The 26,075-nt window shown below is 42.2% G+C and overlaps 1 protein-coding gene across 1 annotated transcript in view; it reads right to left on the bottom strand.

Annotated features, from left to right (window-relative positions):
• The window catches only part of SLC14A2 (solute carrier family 14 member 2), a 65,563-nt gene extending 39,919 nt beyond the window's left edge, over positions 1 to 25,644 (bottom strand). The window contains exons 1-5 of the mRNA XM_061130712.1: positions 25,465 to 25,644; positions 13,619 to 13,799; positions 12,447 to 12,636; positions 6,084 to 6,212; positions 1,227 to 1,419 (exon numbers count right to left, since the gene is read on the bottom strand). Coding sequence (XP_060986695.1) covers positions 1,227 to 1,419; positions 6,084 to 6,212; positions 12,447 to 12,636; positions 13,619 to 13,799; positions 25,465 to 25,644 — 873 coding nt within the window. The remainder of the gene's footprint in view (positions 1 to 1,226; positions 1,420 to 6,083; positions 6,213 to 12,446; positions 12,637 to 13,618; positions 13,800 to 25,464) is intronic.
• Between the last annotated feature and the right edge of the window lie 431 nt (positions 25,645 to 26,075).

Raw genomic sequence — 26,075 nt, 5'->3', positions numbered from 1 at the left:
TAAATGAGTTAGTAAGCTAAGGGCTTCAAATGTCTGGTACATAATAAATTTGCTTCAGGGTCAGCTGTTAGCTATCCCTATATTCATTAACAGGGCTTCTCTGGTGGCTCAGACAGTAAAGAATCTGCCTGCCATGCAGGAGACCTGGGTTTGATCCCTGGGTTGGGAAGATCCCCCTGGAGGAGGGCATGGCAACCCACTCCAGTATTCTTGCCTGGATCCCCATGGACAGCGGAGCCTGGTGGGCTACAGTCCATGGGGCTGTCCATTAATATGCATTAACAAGGTCAGAGTTTTACAATTCTACATTTTTAATCTTGTGTGAGATTTTTATTATATCCCTTTATCTCTGATTTCTAGAGTTCAGTAGAATAAATGCATTTGTATATCTGTGGATATCAGGACATAAGGCAAGGTTTCTCAGCTTTGACCTTTTGGGCTGGTTAATTCTTCGCTGTGGGGAGAAGGCCGTGCATTGTAGGAGGTCTAGTAGCATCCCTGGCCTCTACTCACTAGAGGTCAGTGGTACATTCCACCTAGTTTTGACCTTTAAAACATTTCTGTAGACATTCACCCTCCTTAAGAAGGAAAAAAAAAAATCACTCCTGCTTGACAGCCACTGATATGGAAAATACACAAAAATTTACCCCCATCTTCTATTGATAATATCTCTTTTTTTGGCAGTGGGGGGCATGCCTCGTGGCTTGTGGGATCTTAGTTCCCTTAACCAGGGATTGAACCTGGGCTCTCGGCAGTGAAGCTTGGAGTCTTAACCACTGAACATTCCGGGAATTCTCCTATTGCTAATATCTTTAAAATCTTAATTTTAAATATTATTTCAGTGCCTTGACCCTTCACCCACCTATTCATCTTATTTAATATCTTCCCCTCAAAGCCACCATTCTGCCAGCCTAACCCTTATCTGTACCCTTGTTTATCACCTGCTGCCCTGGGCAGGTTGTAGATGTCCTGAAGGCAGGGATGTTGTCTTATTTTCCGTGTATGCTCAGTGTCTGATGACAAGCCTGGCACCTATAAGGTCGCCAGTAGGGGGTTATGGAAAGAAGATATGGAGGTGGCACTGACCCCTTCCTGTGCTCCTCTGTGCTAAGATGCGTCATTTACTGGAGGTGCAGAGAAGCTGAGTGCCTGAGTAATCCACAAAGTGGTGAGTGAGATGGCTGCAGGGGAAACAGGCCCCCACACACCTGCCGTCGGTGACTTACCAGAGGCATCTCAATCTCCGACCAGTTGATGTTGGGCACTGAAGACATAGGCTCCACCAGCGTCGTGGGGAAGAAGAGGTTGTAGTGGCCGGTGGCTGCCAAGTACAGGGTCAAGGCGAAGTTGAAGGGCAGGGTGAAGACAGGGAGGTCCCACTTGCTGAAGATGGAACTCAAGGCACTAGTAAAGATGGGGCTGGAGATGAAAGAGAGAAAAGATTAATTGCTGTAATCAATCTTCAGCCTATACTGTCTAGTCTGCTCTGGTCACTGGACCACCCACTGTTCCCCTTTCCTTGGCACAGTCATTCCTGTCTCTCTTGAGAATCTAGTGGTCCACTGACCTGGGACTGGATATAAGCCAGTGTTCAATATAAGTCTACATTCTTGGGAAACAAAATTTAAAAGTCTTATAACTCTTCAGTAGGAAACTTTATAAAATAATTTACATATTTCTTTGTTTCTTAAACCAAGAAAACAAATTCTAATCCTTACAAAATGGCAAAATGTGTTGCCTTTGGATCATTACAAGGTACATCATGATGTAACCTGGGCTGTGATGACATTTAGAATATATGCTTTAAATAACCTTCTAGGGAGAAGCTGCTATGGACGTAGGAAACTCGCAGGCTTGAATTCAGTTGAAGTGCTTGGAACTATTCTGGGAACTAGCATGAGAAAATGAACTCTTCAGTGGATTGTGTCCTCTGTTTTCCTTTCATCTTCCTTGTAGAGAGCATGGATTTTGGAGAAAGAGGGAGTGAGGTGCAAATCCTAACTCCTACACTTAAAGGCTGAGTGAGTAGCACTAGGAAATTTACTTCGCCTCATCCCAGTTTATTCTGAGAGGCCCATCACCTGGCACCAATGCCCTATGCTTCCTACAGGGGCACAGGTGCATAGCTGCGGGGCAAAACGTGAACTCATGTGATACAGTGGATTGGTTAACTTTTAATTAAGGATGATCAATCTCAAACAGGCACTTAAGCCTGCCCTAATCCCTACTATAGATCCCTAGCAAATTAACTTTCCAACTTGCTGAGACAACTAGTTCACATTTTCTCCTTTCTCCTCAAATCTTTGCTTTTTGTCTCCCTTTAGTTTCACTAACCACCTTGCTTTACTTCATTAAGAAAACAGCAATGACATGATGAGAAATGCCTCATCTTCCTGACCATAAGATTCATATTCCATCTGCTTTGTTCCCACACACTCTGCCTCTCTGCCTTTTCATATAATGGAGTGTTCCAGCTCTTATCAAGCTAATTCTTTTTCTTGTGCTTTGGGATCCAGCCTGTCTCAAAGTCTTGGTTCCTGCAATTCTGTCCTTTCTCTTTTGCAGCTTCAACCTCTCCTTTTTCTTCAGGTCACCCCCATAAATACATAATGTGCTCCAGTGCATGTATGCTCAGTTGCTCGGTCGTGTCCAACTCTTTGCGACCCCATGGACTGTAGCCTGCCCCAGGCTCCTCTGTCCATGGGATTTTCCAGGCAAGAATACTGGCGTGGCTTGCCACTTCCTACTCCAGGGAGGTCTTCCTTCCCCAGGGATCCAACCCAGGTCTCCTGTGGCTCCTGCACTGTAGCTGAATTCTTTACCACTGAGCCACCTGGGAAGGCCAAAGTGCTCTAGCACCTTGTAACATAAAGGTCTTCCCCCTTTAACCTGATTTCTGCTCCAGCTGTTGCCCCATTTCTCTGCCTCCTGGACAGCAATACTCAGGACTAGTCTGTCTTTGCTGTCCCCAGTCTTTCTCTTCCTGTTCTTTATTGAACCCACTCCTATCAGGTATATGTTCTCCCCATGCCATGGAAATGGCTCTTGTCCAGCTCACAGATGCCATCTCTTTTGCTGAATCCATGGTCAATCTCTGCCCCTTTCATTTGACAGTTGGATCCTCAACCCTTGCATCAGGGAATGAGACCCTTCTGTCAGGGCTACCACGACACTGCACTTAGTTGCTCCTGCAGGAGCTCCTCAAGTCCCCTTTGGTGGTCCTTCCTCTCTTCTGCCAGACATCTAAAGGTTGGAGGATCCTACAGCTCTGTCTTGAGTCTTCTCTGTTTGAATCCTCTCTTTCTGTGTGACTGTCTTTAGTCTCCAGGGTGAAGTATCTTCTATATGCTACTATTTTCTAATCTTGACCAGATCACTAAGTTCCAGATTTGCACACCCAATTTCTTTTTCAGCATCTCTACTCAGAAGGCTGAAGTTTAATGTGTCCAAACGGAACTCTTGATTTGTGTCCTGTCCCCCACCACCAATTTTTTTTTCCTGCCTTTTCCATCAGCCCAAGTTCTCATGCAGATTATAGGAGCATATTGAGTCTTCTTTCCTCCCTACCTCATCACACTCCATAGCCTCCCAGAATGTCCTGTTGCCTTCACCTTCCTTAAAATATACCCCAAGCCTAGCCACTTCTCATCACCTTCATGGACATGGCTCTAGTCAAAGCATTTCTGTCCTCGGTGGGCTATTGCAGTAGACTTCTAACTACGCTTCCAGCTTCCATGGCTGTTCCAGCTAAAATCCACTCTCTACACTGCAAGGAGAGAGATTTGTTTAAATTTATCCACATCCTTTCACTCTGCTTAAAGCCCTTTAACTGCTTCTCACCACAGCTGTAGTAAAAATCGAAAGCCTTACTAGAGAGGTACAAACTATTAGGTACAAAGTAAGCTACAAGGATATATTTGCAACACAGGGAATATAACCAATATCTTATAATATTTATAAATGGAATATAATCTTTAAAAATTGTGAATCACTATATTGCACACCTGTAACTTATATAACATTGTCCAGCAACAACATTTCAATTAATAAAAAGGCTCCCTGGAGTCACGTGGTGCATGGGGTATGGCCCTCATTACTTCTTCCCTCTCCTGCCACCCCTGCTTCATTCACTGGGCTTCAGTCCCACTGGTCTTGCTTCTTGAACACATCATGCTTCTTTAGCTGGAATTTTTTCACATGCTGCTGGTTCTGCCTGTGATTTCAAATGGTAGGTACACTCTTGTCGTTTAGGTGACTGTTTAAATATTCCCTCTGCAAAGTGGCCTTCCCTGATCATGCAAGTCTGGACCACTCTTTCCCATTTGCCCCGTTTTGCTTTCCTTAAAGCACTTATCACATCTTGAAAGGATCTTTTTAATGAACAATTTATGAATTTATTTCTTTCTTTGCCAAGAAGAATGTAAGCTCCGAGAGGATGGAGACCTCCTCTTGCTCACAGCTGCCCCCACCATCTAGAATAGTCCCCGGACAATGAAGGCCCTCAGCAAATTGTAGTTTGTCCAGTAACTCTGGCAATACTAGCCCCTGCCCTGTGGACTGGGTTCTAGGGCTGCGTGAATGGATTAGTGAAGTGCCAGGGTAGTAACAGAGAGATCGGCTGCAGCAGGTGCTCAAATATTTTTTTTTTTTTTTTTTCATGTTAAATTGGGAAGTGAGGGTGAGGTCACTGTAGACACACTTGCACCCAGTGCCCCGTGGCTTAAGGGCTTTTGTAGTTATAGACCAAATGGATGCAAATGAAGACAGGAGGTCCTCCTCCTTCTGTGACATGGCATGTGGGGGGCATTAAGGAAATCACCACAGAAATGGCTGCCTTAGCATTTTGTCTTGATACATTAAGTAGGAAATCCTAAGAAGAAATGTAAATTGCCCAGAATGCTTAATGTCGTAATTTATTTGCAAACACTACTAAAAAGTACCGGAACAGCACTTAAACTAAATTAAACGAACTGGTTTTAGTAACTCCCGACTTTGAAACCAGAGAAAGGTGTTAAAAATCAGACAGCATGTCGGAGAGTTGTAGGGCTCAGGGACTAGGGCACACGGGCTCCCCTGAGGCTTTCAGTCACTGCGAGGGTGTGGGTGTGGGTGTGACCAGCGGCAGTGGGTGTGACGCTACAGACCCACAGCAGGTTCAAGTGAACTGGGCATCACGTGTGTAAAAGGCCTATTTGTTCCTAACACCCTTCATCTTGACTTTATTTTGAAGAATGAGGCGATCGCACAGCAAGACCTCAACCGATGCTTCTTGTTCAAAGATTCTACGCTTTAAACAGAGACATTTTGTTCCAAGCAAGCTCTCTGATTCTGTTAGAGGCAAATTTCAGTTTTTGGGTCTTGGTTAGGCCACTGGATAGATGATTCTCATGCAGCCTGGAGTTGAATAGTGCGGACTCTGGGTTTATCATCTGGGGTAGGTTACGCTGCCTCTGCATGCCTTTCCTTCCCTTCTGTAAACTGGGGACAGTAATAGTCCTCCCTTGCCTAGCACTGTGCCAGGCACTTAGAAAATACTCGGTAAGTGTTAGCCCTCATTAGTAAGCCTATCATAAAGAGGAGTTATCAGCACAGTAAAACCTATGTGGTGGACTTCCCTGGTGGTCCAGTGGTTAAGAATTCACCTGCCAATGCAGGGGACAGGGTTCAATCCCGGGTCTGGGAAGATTCCACGTGCTGTGGGATAACTGAGCCTGTGCTACAACTGCTGAGGCTCACACGCTCTGGAGCCTACTTTCTACGACCAGAAAAGCTACCACAATGGAAGCCCACATATGGTGATGAAGAGTGGTCCCTACTTGCCATATCTGTAGAAACCCATGTGCAACAAAGACCCAGCAGAGCCATAAATAATAAAGAAATGGCCAATATGAAAAAAATGTGGCATCTGGCCTTTGAAAGGTCCCTATTATTCCCAACTCAAAATGACCCCCTCGTGGTACAACTGAACTCATGGACTTTTGGGAGACAAGCCAGCCTTTGAAGACACTGGGTCCCCTGCCAGTGTCAGACACAACGCCCTGGGTCCCTGTAGGTGTGTAAGCAGAAGGAAGGAGGTGTCTCACCAGGACATAGCCGTGAGGGTCACAGGAAGCAGAAGCCACCAGTAGTAGTCTAACTTCTCAGAGAACACAGCTATCAGCGTTCCCACCAGCATCCCGTTGTACCCGTGCAGACCCGAGGCGATGGCGGCCCTGGGGGTGAAGACACAGTTACTATGTAAGTTTAGTGGCACTCACTGGGCCCATTCCTGGTGCTCACAGAAAAAAATCAGCTCACTTGATGAATATTGGGTGGTCACATTGCTGCCGGTATCTTTCTAGATCACACACGCGTGCGCGCGCACACACACACACACACACACACACACACACCCGTGATTACTCTCGCTGATCTAGAATTAAATGATGCACTTTGTGTCTAAACTCTCCTTTGCAAGTCAGGGGAGTCTACGCTCCTTGATACAGAGGGAAATCTAATAGAAACCTGATACCAGGAAGGTGTATATGTGTGTGTGTGTGTGTGTGTGTGCACATGCACGCATGCGTGTGTGAAAGAGGGCAGGAAGAGGAAGGAGGGAGGCAGGGAGGAGAGCGTGTGTTCTGACTGTGCTGTGTGACACTGTGATTTTCTGACATTGAGTGCTTTCTCCCGTCTGAGGTTGTCCCCAGACTTGACGAGGGGTGTTAACTGTGATGTCCACGCTCCTCCCCATACTCGGCACGGTAGGGGGACCCAGAGACCCCATAGAATCCAAGCTCTGCCTCCTTCTGCCTCATCAGAGGTGGCTGTGTGCACCCAAACTCTCCCTGATCCGAGTGAACTCTGCCCTTGACCCTTCCCATTGCTCTGCTGGGCAAGGGATGAGACTGGGCAAATCGCATTGCAAACCCCCCACAGAGAATGAGATTTGTGTGCTGTGGTCTCCCCTGCCCTCCACTGAAAGCTTCATGGGGCAACACTCATCTGATGTGAGTGTCAGCAGCAGTCAGTAGTGTCTCTACAAGGAGAGTTGTTGAGTGGATGTGAGTGCATGTTAAAGCCTACCAGGTACTGACTGTTTTATAGGCAGAGGCATCTGGAAGCATCATGTCCTGTGATGGAGGGAGGGTGCTCTGACCAGAGGAGGCTCCTGCCTGTCAGAGGCCATGGCTTGGGTCTAGAACAGGGGACCTCCAGTTCTGGAGTGAGCAGGAGATCAGCTCAGCTAGATTAGGGGAGTGGGAGGCAGGGGAGAGGGTGGGAAAGCATATCTAGACAGTGTCTAACAAGAGAAGCTGAACATGGGGCCCTTGTGTGGGGACACTTATACGGGATTCGGGACAGCTGGGTCTTTAGCTGCTCCTGGGAGCGGGCAGGGGGTTGAGAAATAACAGGGTGGGAGGAAAGACCATTGGAGTTCAGAGTCTCCTCAGGACTAGAATAACTACCCAAGAAACCTATGTTTTGGGGAAAAACTCTTTATCTTTAAGGGTGTTTGCATTTTCTCCATATTTTTTCATTTCTGTTCCATGTGAGAATTTAGTATTATTTTAGTTTTAATAGCAGCTGATTTGGGAAAACTGAGCAGAGACCATTGACCCAGATTGGCAGGAGGGTGTATAGGAGCAGCAGGAATCAAAGGAAGGGGCTCAGGGGAGATAAAATTAGGGGGGGCATCTAAGGGCTGCCTCCACAGTTGTCCTTCCCCATGGCAAGTCCCCTTCCCTGGACCCTTCTGTAGCAAAGCTTTTGTGGCTTCTGGTTTGATTGTCAAAAGGAAACCCATCACCTTACATCCCTGCCCTGACCATCAAAAATATAAAATTAGGTTCAATCTCAGTGCCCCCAAAGGCCTTCATTAGAACCACGTTCTTCCAGGACACTGTGGCATTAGTGCTGCTGAACTTGAGGCTGCCATGGTAAAGCGGCTTCTTGGACTAGTGGGGTTGGGGTAGGAGAAGTACGGATTGAGGAGTGGGCATGAGGGGAAGAAGGAGTGGTGGGCAGGGAGAAGGGGTGTAGTGGGGAGTGGGGATAGGTCGGTAGGCATGATGGAGGGGAGCGGTGAAGGTCATGACTAGGATATGCAGCTACATCAATGGTTTTCTGGGGACCGTGGTGAAGCTGGGGCTTCTCGGAATGATGTGTGTATGGAAGTCACGTAGGGTGCTTAGAGCTTTGAGCCTATGATGTAGAATCTGTCACTGACCTTCCAGAAACGAAGTTGGAGTCTTTGCTAGACACTGTGGTAGAATATGGAACATCTGAGATGGAATTCTTGTTCTCAACATAGCCAGTGAGACCAGACTTAGAAAGCAGAGAAACATCCCATATGGTATGGGGGTATATTCTGTGATTGTTCAAAGAGAAAGGAGGGTTCAGAGAGCACTGGGATAGTCAGGGGTGGCTCCCTGGAGGAGGAGGGATTTGCAGGAGGTAGAATTAGATTTTACAGTGGAGGTGATGAAATAGATTCTAGGGGTTAGATTTGGTAGACAGAGTGCCTGAAGAACTATGAACAGAGGTTTGTAATATTATTTAGGAGGCAGTGACCAAAACCATCCCTAAGAAAAAGAAATGCAAGAAGGCAAAGTGGTTGTCTGAGGAGGCTTTACAAATAGCTGAGAAAAGAAGAGAAGCAAACGACAAGGGAGATAGGGAAAGATATACCGAACTGAATGCAGAGTTCCAGAGAACAGCAAGGAGAGATAAGAAGGGCTTCTTAAATAAATGAACAATGCAAAGAAATAGAGGAAAACAATAGAATGGGAAAGACTGGGGATTTCTTCAAGAGAATCGGAGATATCAAGGAAATATTTCATATCAGGAACGGCACCACAAAGGACAGAAAGGGTAAGGACCTAACAGAAGTAGAAGAGATTAACAACAGGTGGCAAGAATATGCAGAAGAACTACAGAAGAAAGGTCTTAATGATCAGGATAACCATGATGGTTATCACCTAGAGCCAAACATTCTGGAGTGTGAAGTCAAGTGGGCCTTAGGAAGCATTACTAAGAACAAAGCTCCTGGAAGTGATGGAATTCTAGCTGAGCTATTTAAAATACTAGATGATGATGCTACTAAAGTGCTGCACGAAATACGCCAGCAAATTTGGACAACTCAGCTGAGGCCACGGGATTGGAAGAGGTCAGTTTTCATTCCAAACCCCAAGAAGGGCAATACCAAAGAATGTTCACATTACTGTACTATTGTGCTCATTTTACATGATGGTTATGCTCAAAATCCTCTAAGCTGGGCTTCAGCAGTATGTTGACTGAGAACTTCCAGATGTACAAGCTGGATTTAGAAAGGCAGAGGAATCGGAGATCAAATTGCCAACATTTGGTGGATCATGAAGAAAGCAAGGGAATTCCAGAAAAACATCTACTTCTGCTTCATTGATTATACTAAAGACTTTGACTGTGGATCACAACAAAATACAAAGAATTCTTAAAGAGATGGGAGTACTAGACCACCTTACTTGTCTCCTGAGAAACCTGTATGAGGGTCAAGAAGAAACAGAACTGGATATGGAAAACTGACTGGTTCAAAATTGGGAAAGGAGAATGACAAGTCTGTATATTGTCACCTTGCTTATTTAACTTATATGCAAAGTACATCATGTGAAATGCTGGGCTGGATGAATTACAAGTTGGAATAAAGATTGCTGGTAGAAATATCAACAACCTCAGATACACAGATGATACTACTCGAATGGCAGAAAGTGAAGAGGAACTAAAGAGCCTCTTGATGAGGGTGAAAGAGGAGAGTGAAAAGGCTGACTTGAAACTCAGCATTCAAAAAACTAAGATCATGGCATCTGGTTCCATCCCTTTGTGGCAAATAGAAGGGGAAAAAGTAGAAGCAGTGTAAGATTTTATTTTCTTGGGCTCCAAAATCACTGTGGACTGCCCTTTCCAATCACTTTCATGATTGCAGCCATGAAATGAAAAGAAGCTTGCTTGCTAGAAGGAAAGATATGACAAACCTAGGCAGCATATTAAAGAGCAGAGAAATCAGCTTGCAACAAAGGTCCATATAGTCAAAACTGTGGTTTTTCCAGTAGTCATGTACAGATGTGAGAGTTGGACCATAAAGAAGACAAAGCACCAAAGAATTGATGCTTTCAAATTGTGGTGCTGGAGAAGACTCTTGAGAGATCCTTGGACTGCGAGGAGATCAAATCAGTCAATCCTAAAGGAAATCAACCCTGAATATTCATTGGAAGGACTTGTGTTGAATCTGAAGAGTCAATGCTTTGTCCATCTGATTCGAAGAACTGACTCATTGGAAAAGACCCTGATGCTGGGAAAGACTGAGGGCAAAAGGAGAAGGGGGTGACAGAGGATGAGATGTTTAGATAGCATCACCAACTCAGTGGACATGAATTTGAGCAAACTCTGGGAGACAGTGAAGGACAGAAGTACCTGGTGTGCTGCAGTCCGTGGGGTCACAAAGAGTCAGAAATGACTTTAGTGACTGTACAGCAACAACAAGATTAGATAGGCAGAAGCAAACGCTCTCAGTTGGGAAGAGTGTGATGCTGTGTGGTAGGTTGGGTGAGGCCTGTCAGAGAAGGCTTTGGAATCTGGCTGAGGGATTGGGTTTTTACCTCATGCGCTCTTGTCTTAGATTCTTAATCAGGATATTTGGGAAGATTAGGCAGAAAAGGTGTGTGTTTCCCTTGTAAAGCTGGGAGCAAAAAAATCCATGGAGCAACTCTTTGAATGACTTGGCAAGTTTTCCAGTGGATTATGGCCAGCAGGGAAGGGGGAGAGTCAAACTGTCAGAGCAGGAAGGGACCCGGGCTTCTTGAAGATGACCAGTAGGTTGGCTAGATGGAATTCACCTCAGGGGATTTTTGGCAAACAATGATGGAGCAGAAAGACAAGAGCTGATTTGTGAGAGGCCAGTTATGTGTCAGCTGTTGTGAGGCTTTAGGTAAGTGGCAGCAAAGAATAGGGAATCCAGTGCTAGAAGCCGAGACACAGATCCGCTGAAGTGCATTTCTCCTGTCACTCACCAGAACTACACCCCAAAGAATTCAGCCTCTCATCCATCTGACCTGGAATGGCCTCCCAGCTAGAGCTGGCGTGTGCCTTGGTGGAGCTGGAATGTCGGGTGGCTGGAGGAGTGTGGCACTGCTTACAACACAAGCAACTTGGATCATTCCCCAGGCTCTGGGGTCACCAGGGGCCTCTGGCTCTGCTGTCCACTCTGTCCATGTGCCAGGGAGAGTAGCCACGTGTCGAAATCTGAGCCCTGCCACCCATTGGCCATGGCACCATCTGTGAGCAACTCCCAGCCTCCTTTCTCTCACTTGCAAAATGTGAATGCTTTTTTCTCCAGGTGATTCACTGTCTGCTTTGTGAAGTGGCAGGAAGAACCACAGGTAACAAGGCAAGAAGGTGTTTTTCAATCTTGGACAGTACTCCACAGTAAGGAAGGAATGTATTTTGTAGTATGATCCAGTTTCTCTCTCTCTCTCTCTCACACACACATAACATGACTGAAACAAAAATTTCACAAAATAATACTTTACCTTTACTACATATGGATCACTCTAATCTGTTTTATTTTATTCTGTTATTTTAATTAAAAAAAATTTTTTTTAAATGCTGCTGACCATTCATGATATGTGAGTGGATTTGTGACCCCAAATTAAAAAAAAATTGAGGACATGGGCATTCCTAAACCTCTCTGGTCATCAGAAGCCCCCAGGAGAATCTTATTTAAAACACTATCCTCACATCCAGATCCACTGAAAGGGAACATCTCTGGGAAGGAGGGAGAATGGTGGGAGGTGAGAAATTACATTTCTTAACAATCACTCCAGGTGATTCTGGCCATCAGGAAAGTTTGGGAACCATAACTTGTGGCAAAGGTCAGTTCAATAAAATGCTACGTATTGTTACTGGAATTTGTGGCCCATGGTGCAGAGCTGGCCGCTCCCCCAGCCTGCCACTGTGCTTCCCGGCTCCTGTTTGTTCCCTTCTCCAAACCACCCCGGCTCTACCTCCTTGCCCGCTGGCCTTCCACTCTCCCACCTCAGCGCTACGAGTTCAAGGCTGCCCTCTCTAACCTTCCCAGCACGTAGAGATGTCTGCCTGCTCTGAACTCTCCAGTATGTATACTGCCTAGTATTATTCAGAGACATTTCTTGTCTGTTAGTTGTATCTCCCTCAACTGTGTTGTAGGCTCCATGAAGGAAGAACAGCTGCACCCGCCTTTGAGGGAATGTTTCCAGAAGGTTCTACAGTCAAATGGAGCCTGGCGCTGTCACTTGCTGTGAGCACACTGTGTGAAGAACTCCAGTGACATGTTCAAAGGTGATTCTCAGGAAACTGGTTGGCTGATACTAGGATACAGTTGGCTGGTCACTCAAGTAATTACTTCTCCACCTCTCTACTCTGAGAACCCAAGACCCGCATACAGAGGAACTCACCTGTCCTGGCTCAAGATGAGGGCAGTTAAAGTTGACACCACGGTCCCCAGACCTCCCGTAATCATCCACCAGGGGTTCTGGATCAGGAGCCCTATGAAGATGATGAGCCCGCTGAGAGGGTTGTTGGCAAACATCACCTGAGCGGCCCCCCTCAGAACCCAGTCTGTGAACTGGAAGGCCAGGGGTTTATCTGAAAGAGATAGGCAGAGTCATCAGCAGGGTTGAGCCTGTGCTTCCCCGCCGGACCGCTGGTTGGCGTGGTAAGCAAAGCAGACAGGGGCGCACTAGTGGGGACATTTCCTCTCATCCCTCCTGGCGCCCAGCCTGAGCCTCGGAGCGGCCTGGCAGTCAGTCCACAGTGGGTGCAGTTCTGCCGTACAGACTGAGCGCCATGCTGAGACCAATTTAATGCTGTCCCAGCCATCAGCTTGGTTGGCAAGGAAGCCCCAGGAACATTCCAAAGGAAATTTATTGGTCCAAAGGAAGAGGTGGGGAGGGAAGGAAACTCTTTTTGTGTAGAACTCTATGGCTCAGTTGAGGGCTGGTATCTGAGCAGGAAAGAAACTGGTCTGGAGGGGAAAGAAAGCTGGGAAAGAAACGATTTTAGCCCAGCTGTGAAATTAGCATTGAGTTATGCATTGACACTGAAGATTGACATCTGTTCTGTCTCATTCTCTGGTTTGGTTTCCAGGACAACCTATACAAGTGGGGGGCAGGAGGGGGAAGGGAGGGTGGGGGCTATTTGTTGCAACATTAGCTAAGGGAAACTGGGAGATGAATGATGTTAAAAGGAAAGAACCTGGAACACTGGGGAGGGTGAGGCCCATATTTTCTTGGCACATAAAAAATGACTGTGGAATAAGGGAAGGAATGACCATTTAGCTTGTTAGAAAGTGGCTTACATGTTGCTACTATGGTGGCCCTGTATCTATTCCAGGTAGGAGTGAAGCACTGGCAAAGAGCTAAAATCAGTGAAATGCACTGAATTCTGAAATCATGGGAATTCAGATGTTAGGATACATTATGCTCCCTGGAGCCAGCTTGGGGCCGCAACACCTCGAATGTGGGGACCTGCCGTGGGTAAGTGAGGGAGCAGCTTCCCCAGTCCAAGCCAGGGGGAGCGTAGGCTCCCTGGCCTGGCCTGGCTGCTTCGTCCCTGGACATCCGCCTACCTTTCAGCCAGCTCCTGTACTCCTTCATCTCGCCTGTGAGGTAGCCCACTGCCTGGAAGAGACCGATGCCCCCTTGGCCTGCAGAGCCCTGGGGGGCTGCCCCACTTTCTCTTCGTGTATCCTTTTCATTGGGTTTTTCAATCTTTACAATGTGGCTTTCTTCGTTGGATGACCGGAGACCCTTTCAGGAAGAGCCATGATAAAACATTAAATAACAGAGCTTTTTGAGAGCAGGGGCATTTGGGGCTAGGGAAGATTGTCAGATTTTTTTTTTTTTAAATAAAGATAGGGTTAATGAGATAAATGTCCATTGTGCAATGCTGTCTAGAGTGCTTCATGTAGGCCTGCCCATCCCAGGACCGCTACACATTCCTCATAGCGGGGTTCTTAACTTTGCGTGTCCATGGATCCCTTTTGGTAGCTTGGCAAGCCTGTGGACTTCTTTCTAGAATGTTTGTAAATGCATGAAATGAGATTGCAATGAAAACCAATTATATTGAAATGCAGTTATCACAATATTTTAAAAACCCGATGTGCATATAGGGGCAGTAGATCCAATACCAATACTGATTATAATTCCAAGGTAAAGATGAGTGAATATGTGGGATGTCAACTCAGGACAACTCTCCAGGGCCATTCTAGCTCCAGAACTCACTGTAGGATCACCCAAGACCTTTACTGTGACTACATCACAGCTCAACTTTGGCCCAGTCCTGCTGCTTTCAGTTCTTTACAAGTATCGACCCAAGGACAGACCCCAGTATACTTCTCAGATCCATGTCTCCATCTTGGAGTTAGCGTTCTAGGAGAACCCAGTCTGTGGCAATGACAAAAATCCCAGGTACTACTGATGTGGCTGTTGTTCATTGCTTATATTTATCATTGAAGTAAATGCTAAAGTTCAGTGAAAGGAGGTTAGTGAAAATAAAGGTAAATTCTTTTCTCCTTCTAAGTTCCATCCATCCATGAACCCTTGGACCAGGACTCCTTGCTCTAAAACTACGCCTTCCAATATAATAATCAGTTGGACATATGACTCTTGGCACTTAAAATGTGGCTAATCTGAATGGAGATGTGCTCAAGTAGGTTTTGAAAACTTAGTATGAAAAACAAATGTATAAAAGACCTCAATGATACCTTCTATTGATTATATATTAAAATGATGATATATTCATATGTATTAAGTTAAATAAAACTTATTTATTCAAATAATATTATTTACTCAAATAATTTCACCCATAATGAGCTGTTTGTATAGTTTAGAGATTAATATATTTTAGAGCACATCCCAATTTAGATTAGCCACAGTTCAACATCACAAAAACAAACAATCCAATTAAAAAATAGGCAGAAGATATAAAAAGACATTTTTCCACAGAAGACATATAGATGGTTAAAAGGCACATAAAAGATGCTCAGCATCACTAATTATTAGAGAAATGCAAATCAAGACTACAATGAGGTAGCACTTCACACCAGTCAGAATGTCCATTATCAAAAAGTCTATGAACAATAAATGCTGGAGAAGGTGTAAAGAAAAAGGAACCCTCCTACAGTCTTGGTGGGAATGTAAGTTGGTACAGTCACTATGGTAGAAAAACTAAAGACAGGGCTACCATATGATCCAGCATTCTGACTCCTAGGCATACATATGGGGAAAAACACAATTTGAAAAGATACATGCATCCCAATGTTCATTGCAACACTATTTACAATAGTCAGACTATGGAAATAAGCTAAGAGTCCATCAATTGGACAGATGAACTGATAAAGAAAATGTGGTATATTTATACAATGGACTATTACTCAGCCATGAAAAGAATGAAATCATGCCATTTTCAGCAACATGCGGACCCAGAGATTATCATACTAAATGAAGTAAGCCAGTCAGAGAAAGACAAATATCATATGATATTCCTTACATGTGGAATCTAAAATAATGGTACAAAGAAACTTATATACAAAACAGAAACAGACCCACAGACTTAGAAAACAAACATGTTACAAAGGGGAAAGAGGAGGGAGGGATTATTACTTTGGGGTTAACATATACACACTACTATATATAAAATAGATAAACAACAAGGACCTACTATATAGCACAGGGAACCATACTCAATATTTTACAAAATATTGCAATAACTTATCAGAGAAAAGAATCTGAAAAAGAACACACACACATACACAGACATATAACTGAATCACTTTGCTGTACATCTGAAACTAATACATTGTAAATCAGCTATACGTCTATAAAAAATAAAATAATTTTATCTACTTTTCTTTTTACTTTTAAAACATAACAATATAAATTTAAACTTATATGTGTGGCTCACATTATGTTTCTATTGTATTCTAATGGTCTACAGATTTCTCTAACCTTCTCACGGCATCAAAACTTAAATGTCCTGAGGATGTCAGTAGAAATGATGAACTGAGGCCCCCTCAAATTCTCTCCTCCATTAAGGCAATGAGAACACTGGGAAAAAATGTGACTGAGGTGGAGGAAAACAAGAAGCTAATAAAAAGCTTAAAAGGAAAAACTAGGATGTCCAAAGGGGCTTTAAAAGGCGTGGGCATATGCCTTGCTAATCTCTGGAATTCTGCGTTCAGTTTGGGTATATCTTTCCCTATCTCCCTTGCCCTGCACTTCTCTTCTTTCCTATTTGCAAAGCCTCCTTGGATAACCTTCTTGCATTTCTTTTTCTTTGGATGGTTTTGGTCACTGCCTCCTGTACAATGTTGTGAACCTCTGTCGATAGTTCTTCAGGCACCCCCGTCTACCAAATCTAATCCCTTGAATCTATTTGTCACCTCCACTGATTTTAATCATATCTGAATGGTCTAGTGGTTTTTCCTACTTTCTTCAATATAAGTCTGTATTTTTCAATAAAAAATTCATGTTCTGAGCCACAGTCAGCTCCATTGTTGATGGGCATACAATATATAAAGATGTCATTTGTACAACACTAACAGCATAAAGGGGAGAAGGCAACAGCACCCCACTCCAGTACTCTTGCCTGGAGAATCCCGTGGATGGAGGAGCCTGGTGGGCTGCAGTCCATGGGGTCGCTGAGAGTCAGACATGACTGAGCGACTTCACTTTCACTTTTCACTTTCATGCATTGGAGAAGGAAATGGCAATCCACTCCAGTGTTCTTGCCTGAAGAATCCCAAGGATGGGGGAGCCTGGTGGGCTGCCGTCTATGGGGTTTCATAGAGTCGGACACGACTGAAGCGACTTGGCAGCAGCAGCAACAGCCCAAAGGTGATAGGGATAGAATTATATAGTGATATAGCTTTGGATAATATTGTAATTAAGTTGAATTTAATCCAAACTATATTTTTATAAATTAAGACATTTAATTGTAATATCCAGGACAACTACTCAGAGAAAAAACTAAAACATACACATAACAATGACAGAGGAATTAAAATGATACACTAGAAAATACCTGTTTAGGATAAAAGATGGCAGTAGTGAAGCAATACATAAACAGAAAAGATATATCATGTATAGAAAGCAAATAGCAAAATGGCAGGCATAAATCCTACCTTACCAGTAGCTATATTAAATGTAAATGGATTACATACTTCAGAGACAGAAATTGGCAGAACAGAATTTTAAAAGTTATACAACTATATCTTCTCTAAAAGAGATACATTTTATATTAAAAAATATAAATTGATTCTAAGGATGGAAAAATATATATTGTGCAAAGTTACAAAAAAAAAAAAAAGCAAAAGCTGGCGTGACTATACTAACATCAGCAAAATAGACCTTTTCCTGAGAAAAATTGTTACTAGAGAGTAAGAAAGAAAAATTTAGTAATAAAATGATCAATCTACCAAGAAAATATAATAATTATAAACACTGCATGCTTAACAACAAAGCCCCCAAATTTATGAAGCAGCAGTTTTTAGAAATGATGGGAGGAAAAGTTGATTCAATAATAATAATTGAAGCCTTCCATACTGCATTTGAAAAAAATGATAGAATATCTAAATAGAAGATCAAGGAAATAGAAGACTTGAACAAATCTAATAAACTAGATCAAATAGACAGAGGTAGAACACGTCACCCAACAGCAGCAGAATATACCATTTCTAGTGCACATGGAACCTTCTCCAATATAGTTCATGCTATGTGCATGTGTGATCAGTTGTGACTGACTCTTTGCAACCCCAGAGACTGTAGCCCACTAGGCTCTTCTGTTCATGGGATTTCCCAGGCAAGAATGGTTGTCATTTCCTTTTCCAGGGAATGCAGGGATCGAATCCACCTCGCTTGCATTGGAAGGTGGGTTCTTTACCACTGCACCACTAGGAGGGTCTGATGCTGAAGCTGAAGCTCCAATACTTTGGCCACCTGATGCGAAGAGCTGACTCATTGGAAAGACACTGATGCAGGGAAAGCTTAAAAGCAGGAGAAGAAGGGGATGACAGAGGACAATATGGTTGGATGGCATCACTGACTCAATGGACATGAGTTTGAGCAAGCTCTGGGAGATGGTGAAGGACAGGAAAGCCTGGTGTGCTGCAGTTCATGGGGTCACAAAGACATGACTGAGTGACTGAACAACACTTGGGAAGCCCATAGACCATGCTGGGCCATAAAATAATTAAAACATTTTTATGGTTAAAAACATTAGTAAAGGGATTGAAATCATAAACAATATGTTTTCTGGCCACAGTGAAGTGAAATTAGATGGTACTGATGAAGCTATTTCCAGGGCAGCAAAGGAGAAACAGACAAAAAGAACAGACTTGTGGACACAGAGAGAGGAGAGAGTGGGACAAATTGAGAGAGTAATGTTGAAACATATACGTTACCATATGTAAAATGAGATAGGCAGTGGAAATTTGGTGTATGACCCAGGGATCTCAAATCTGGTTCTCCATGACAACCTAGAGAGGTAGGGTGGGGCAGGAGGTGGGAGGGAAGCGCAAGAGGGAGGGGCCATACACAGACCTATGGCCGATTCATACTGACATGTTGCACAAACCAATGCAGTACTGTAAAGCAATTATTCTCCAATTAAAACTAAATAAATTTAAATTAAGAATAGTAAAAAAAGAATCCACTGGGAAAGGGTTAAAGCTAAAAATGAAAAAAAAGAAAAAAGAAATCATAGAAGAATATTTGTAAAATATGTGAAAATTAAAAAACACACTCCTAAATAATCCATGGATCAAAGAGGAAATCAGAGGAGAAATTAGAAAATATTTTGAGATGAATGAAAACAAAACTACAACACACCAAACTTATGGGATGAAGCTAAATCAGTGCATAGAGTGAAATTTATAAACATAAATACCTATGTTAAAAGAACTATCTCAACAAACTAACCTTTCACTTTAAGAAATTAGAAAATAACAGCAAATTAAGCCCAAAGTGAGTGGAAGGAAGGAAGTAGTAGATTATAGTGAAAATAAATGAAATAGAGAATAGAAAAACAATATAAAAATCAATGAAACTAAAAGTCAGTTCCTTGGAAAGGTCAAAGTTGACCTTTTAATTTTAACTAGTTTGACAAAGAAAAAAAAGAGAAGATTGAAGTACTAGAATCAGAAATGGAAGAGGAGACATTACTACCAACCTTAAAGAAATGAAAAGGATTACAAAGAAGTGGGTTATAAAGAAATGAATAATGGTATTCCAATAAATTAGATAACCTAGATGAATTGTATAAATTCTTAGAAAGATAAAAACTAGAAACATTGAGACAGGAAGAAATAGAAAACCTGTATTGATCCCAAAAAGGTAAAGCAACTGAATCAGTTAAAAACCAAGTCAAACCAAATTAAAATTTCCCACAAAGAAAAACCCATGTCCAGGTGGCTTCATCTGTGAACTGCACCAAATGTTTAAGGAATTAATTCTAATACCTTCCAAAAAGCAGAAGAGAAGAGAACATTTCTTAAGATAATCTATGAGGCTAGTATTATCCTGATATCAAAGCCAGACAAAGACATGACAAGAAAGAAAATATAGATCAATATGCTTTATGAATATAGATGCAAAAATCCTTAACAAATACTAGCAAAACAAATCCAGTAGGATATAAAAAAGATTATGACCAAAGAGAACTCTAAGAATTTGAGACTGTTTCAACCTATAAAAACTATCAATAGATTGTTTAATAAAGAAAAACACTCACATGGTTACTTCAACAGACACAGAAAAACTATTTGAAAAATTCAACAACCTTTTCTGATAAAAGCAACCAACTAATTAGGAATATAAAGGAAGTTTCTCAACCTAATAATGAAAAAACTCAGAGCTAATATACTTAATAGTGAAACTGGATGCTTTCCCTCTAAGATCAGCAACAAGACAAAGATGTGTGTTCTTGTCACTGCTAATCCACATTGTACTAGAAATTTTAGCCAGAATAGTTAGGTAAGAAAAAAAAAAAAGGCAAAAGGGAACCAAATTGGAAAGAAAGAATTTAAACTATCTTTATTTGAAGATATCCTTTTATACAGAAAACCTTGAGGAATCTACAAAAAAACAGATTTTATTTCTATACATTGGCAATGAACAATCCAAAAATAAAATTAAGAAGACAATTCTATCTATGTAGCATGAAAAAGAATAAAATATTTTGGATTGAATGTAACAAAAGAGGCATAAAACTGCACTCAAAATTACAAAACACCACTGAAAGAAATTAAAGACTTAAATAAAAAGAAAGATAGCTTATGCTCAGCAACTGGATGACTTAATTTTGTTAAGATACAATATTCCCCAAATTGGTCTATAGATTTGACACAATCCCTATCAAAATGTCAGTTACCTTTTTATTTATTTATTTATTTACTTTTTGTGGAGATTGAAGTTTGGATCCTAAAATTTATATTTTAGGATCCTGAAATTCAAGGATCTCAGATTAGATAAAACAATCTTGAAAAAGGAGAACAAAGTTGGAGAACTCATATTTCCTGATTTCAAAACTTACTATAAAGCTCCAGTGCTCAAGGTGGTATGGTATTGCCTGAGGAATAAACATATAAATCAGATCCATAGAAATTAGAGCCCAGAAACAAACCCATATATTTATGGTCAATTGACTGTTGATAGGAATATCAAGACAATTCAATGGAGGGAGGATTATCTTTTTAACAATGGTGCTGGGACAAGTGGATACTCACTAGTTGAAAGATTGAAATTGGATCCCTACTCAAAATCATACACAGAAAGTAACTTAAAATGAATAAAAGACTTATATGTAAGTGCTAAAACTATAAAACCATTCGATTAAAACATTGGAGTACATCTTTTGACCTTGAATAAGAAAATGGTTTCTTGGATATGACACCAAAGTATAAGCAATCAAAAAAATAGATAAATTGGACTTAATCAGAATTAAAAACTCTGTGCTTCTAAGGACATTATCAAGAAAGTGAAAGGACAACCTACAGAGTGGGAAAAATAATTTATAAATTATATATCAGGAAAGGGCCTAATAACCAGAATATAAAAAGAATGACTACAACTCCACCATAAAAAGACAAATAACATAGTTTAAAAATGAGCAAAGGACTTGAAAAAACATTTTTCCAAAGAAGATATACAAGTGGCCAGTAAGCACATGAAAAGATGTTCCAAAATCATTTGCCATTGGTGGTGGCTTAGCTGCTAAGTCCTACTCTTGGCGACCCCATGGACAGTAGCCCACTGGGCTTCTCTATGGGATTTCCCAGGCAAGAATACTGGAGTGGTTTGCCATTTTCTTCTCCAGGGGATCCTCTCGACCCAGTGATTGAACCCATGTCTCCTCCATTGCAAGCAGTCTCCTGCATTGCAGGCAGATTCTTTACCAACTGAGCCACCAGGGAAGCCCCATTTGCCATTAGGGAAATGCTAATCAAAATCACAGTGAGCTGTCCCTTCACATTTACATAGGCTATAATAAAAAAGACAACACAGTTTGTTGAGGAGGTAAAATTGCTGATGAGAATAAACACTAATGCAGCCTTTTTGGAAAACAATTTGTCAGTTTCTTAAAATGTTGAATGTAGATTTACCATGTGACCCAGAAATACCGCTTCTAGGTACTCTTGCTTCGAGAATCCCATAAACAGTATGAAAAGCCAAAAAATATGAACCAGAAGATGAGCCCCTCAAGTTGGAAGGTGTCCAATAGGCTACTGGGGAGGAGTGGAGGGCAATTACTAATAACTCCAGAAGAATGAAGTGGCTGGGCCAAAGTAGAAGCAACACTCAGTTGTGGATGTGTCTGGTGGTGAAAGTGAAGGCTGATGCTATAAAAACAATATTTGATAAGAACCTAGCATGTTAGGTCCATGAATCAAGATAAATTGGACATGGTCAAGCAAAAGATGGCAAGAGTGAACATTGACATCTTAGGAATCAGTGAATTAAAGAATGGGAATGGGTGAGTTTAGTTCAGATGACCACTATATCTACTACTGTGGGCAAGAATCCCTTAGAAGAAATGGAGTAGCCTTCATCATCAACAAAAGAGCCCAAGATAGGTGCAACCTCAAAAATGAAAGAATGACCTTGGTCCATTTCCAACCATTCAACATCACAGTAATGCAAGTCTATGCCCCAACCACTGATGCCAAAGAAGCTGAATTTGACCGGTTCTATGAAGACTTAAAATATCTCCTAGAACTAACACCAAAAAAAGATGTCCTTTTCATCACTTGGCTTGGAATGCAAAAGTAGGAAATCAAGAGATACTCAGAAAAACAGGCAAGTTTTGCCTTAGAGTACAAAATGAAGCAGGGTAAAGGCTAACAGAGCTTTGTCAAGAGAACACGCTGGCCATAGCAAATACCCTTTTCCAACAATCCAAGAGATGACTTTACACATGGACATCATTAGATGGTCAATATAAAAATCAGGTTGATTATGTCCTTTGCAGCCAAAGACAGAGAAGCTCTATATAAGTCAGCAAAAGCAAGACCTGTGGTTGACTGTGACTCAGATCATGAGCTCTTTATTGCAGAATTCAGGCTTAAATTGAAGGAAGTAGGGAAAACCACTAGGCCATTCAGATATGATATAAATCAGTGGAGGTGACAAATAGATTCAAGGGGTTAGATTTGGTAGACAGACTGCCTGAAGAACTACGGACAGAAATTCATAACATTGTCCAGTAGGCAGTGACTAAAACTGTCCAAAGAAAAAGAAATGCAAGAAGGCAAAATGGCTGTCCGAGGAGGCTTTACAAATAGCTGAGGAAAGAAGAGAAGCAAAAGGCAAGGGAGATAGGGCAAGATATACCCAACTGAGTCCAGAATTCCAGAGAGTAGCAAGGAGAGATAAGGAAGCCTTCTTAAAGGAACAATGCAAAAAAATAGAGGAAAACAATAGAATGGGAAAGACTAGAGCTCTCATCAAGAAAATTGGAGCTATCAAGGAAATATTTCTTGGAAGGATGGGCACCATAAAGAACAAAAATGGTAAGGACCTATTTGGTAGGGACAGAAGCATAAGAGACTGAGAACAGGTAGCAAGAATACACAGAAGAACTATACAAAAAAAGGTCTTAATGACCTGGATAACCATGATGGTGTGGTCACTCACCTAGAGCCAGACAACCTGGAGTGTGAAGTCAAGTGGGTCTTAGGAAGCATTACTAAGAACAGGGCTAGTGGAGGTGACAGAATTTCATCTGAGCTTTTTAAATGCTAAAAGATGATGCTGTGAAAGTGCTGCACTCAGTGTGGCAGAAAATTTGGAAAACTCAGCAGTGGCCACAGGACTGTAAAAGGTCAGTTTTCATTCCAATGCCAAAGAATGTTCAAACTACTATACAATTGTGCTCACTTCACATGCTGGCTAGGTTATGCTCAAAATCCTTCAAACTAGGCTTCAGCAGTATGTGAACTGAGAATTTCCAGATGTATCAGCTGAATTTAGAAAAAGCAGAGGAACCAGGTATCAAATTACCAACATTCGGTGGATCATGGAGAAAGCAAGGGAGTTCCAGAAAAACATTTACTTGTGCTTTGTTGACTACACAACAGCCTTTGATTGTGTGGATCACAACAAACTGTAGAAAATTCTTAAAATGACGAGAGTACGGGACCACCTTACCTGTCTCCTGAGAAACCTGTATGTGTGTCAAGAAGCAACAGTTAGAATCAGACATGGGAAACTGACTGGTTCAAAACTGGGAAAGGAGTATGACACAGCTGTATGCTGTCACCCTGATTATTTACCTTATATGCAGATTATATTAAGTAAAATGCTAGGCTGGATGAATCACGAACTGGAATCGAGATTGCCAGGAGAATTATCAACAACTTCAGATTTGCAGATGATACTACTTTAACGGCAGAAAATGAAGAAGAACTAAAGAACTTCTTGATGAGAGTGACAAAGGAGAGTGAAAAAAGCTGGATTTAAATGACATTAAAAAAGCTAAGATCATGGCATCCGGTCCCATCACTTCATGGTAAATAGAAGGTGGAAAAGTGGAAACTGACCAATTTCATTTTCTTGGCTCCAAAATCATTGCAGATGGTGACTGCAGCTGTGAAATTAAAAGATGATTATTCCTTGGAAGGAAAGCTATGACAAACCTAGACAGCATATTAAAAAGCAGAGACATCACTTTGCTGACCAAGATGTGTACAGTCAAAGCTATGGTTTTTCCTGTAATCATGTAAGGATGTGAGAGCTGGACCACAGAGAAGACTGAGTGCTGAAGAACTGATGCTTTTGAAATGTGGTGCTTGAGAAGACTCTTGAGAGTCCTTTGGACTGCAAGGAGATCAAACCAGTCAATCCCAAAGGAAATAAACCATGAATATTCATGGGAAAGACTGATGCTGAAGCTGAAGCTCCAGTACTTTGAGATGAGTCAGTTCATCTGATGTGAAGAACTGACTCTTTGGAAAAGACCCAGATTCTGGGAAAGATTGAAGGCAAAAGGAGGAAGGGGTGGTAGCAAATGAAATGGTTAGATAGCATCATTGACTCAATGCTCATGAATTTGAGCAAACTCCTGGAGTTAGTGAAGGACAGAGGAACTTGGCATGCTACAGTCCATGGGGTTGCAAAGAGTGGACATGGCTTAAGGACTGAACAACAACAGCAAATACAATGAAATATTATTTGGCCATATAAGGAATGATTACTGAAATAACCCAAAATATTATGCTAAATGAAAGGAACCAATCATGAAAGGCATATATAAATGATTCCATTTATATGAAATGTACAGAATGGGCAATTCTATAAATCCAGAAAGTAGATTGGTGGTTTTGCTAGGGGCCGGGAGGTGGGGAAGATGAAAGGAGGGCTGACTGTTAAGGACTATGGACTTTCTTTTTAAGGTGATAAAAATGTTCTGGAATTAGATAATAGTGATGTGTGCACAACCATGTAAATATGTGAAAAACCAATGTATTGTATACTTTAAAGAGGTGAATTTTATGGTACCTGAATTACATCTCATTAAGAACCTTAACAGTCTTGGGTCCTTGGCCAGTGAGTTGGTAGCTAGCCATGCTGCCTTGATGATGCTGGGTCCAAGCAATACTAAAGGCCTGCTTTGAAAGCGGGCTTCCTTTTGGAGACATTAGGGTAATTCATGGAGCAGATATAAGGGGAAAGATTTGGGGGATAGGTTGGAAGACTTGTAAATGTGTATAGAGTATGCATTCTCTACTTGTGCTTAAAATCATGTCACACACAGAGTTACATTTTCCATCTAAGGTCAGGAAGGATTGATTGTGGATGTAAGCTGTATTGGGTGGGGGAGAATCTCCCCCAGTGTGACAGTTATAGGCATTAGGTCACACATGCTCCACCCTTCCTCCCACCCCCACCTGGGAAACATCCTGGGAAGGACATTCCTCACCTTTTCTTCAGGCATTTCTAGAAGAGGCAGGGCTGGGTGTGCATCCTGGGAGTTGGGGGGACAGCTTGGGCTGGGAAACTCCAACTCGTAGAGTTTGTATCTGCTGGAAAGAGGCTCTGCCAGCAGAGGGCTGCTGTGAGTGTGAGAATCAGACATCTCTTTCAGGCTTTGGCTGCTCATTGGTCATGCAACTGGTAAAAGGAAAAGGAAAGAACAAGTGAGTCAGGATGGAGCCATAGGGACCTAGCTGAGGCTGGATGGGGGCCCCAGGAGGCCTGAGGTCTATTCTGACACAAGGGACCTACTGTTCCAGTCACTTGTGCTACCAGAGGGGCCTGGAGCCATTCCTCCACCAATATGACATGTACCATTCAAAATCCACCCATTCTTCCAAGTCCAGAAGAAGGTCCATTTCTGCCGTGCAGGTTTCCCTAACCACTCAGTAGGAATAGATCTCTTTTTTTCTGGTCACTGAAATATTTTTCCTCTATCTTTCATATTGCCGATGGTACTGTTTTATTGCAGTAATTAGTTGCACATGCATTTTCCCCTTTACGTACATGTAGATCTGGGTTTCCAGCTGAGGAGGGCTCTAGGTTCATTTTCTTAGT

This window comes from Dama dama, chromosome 27 (assembly GCF_033118175.1).
Source record: "Dama dama isolate Ldn47 chromosome 27, ASM3311817v1, whole genome shotgun sequence".
Classification (NCBI taxonomy): domain Eukaryota; kingdom Metazoa; phylum Chordata; class Mammalia; order Artiodactyla; family Cervidae; genus Dama; species Dama dama.
This window is presented reverse-complemented; position numbering and strand designations above follow the sequence as displayed.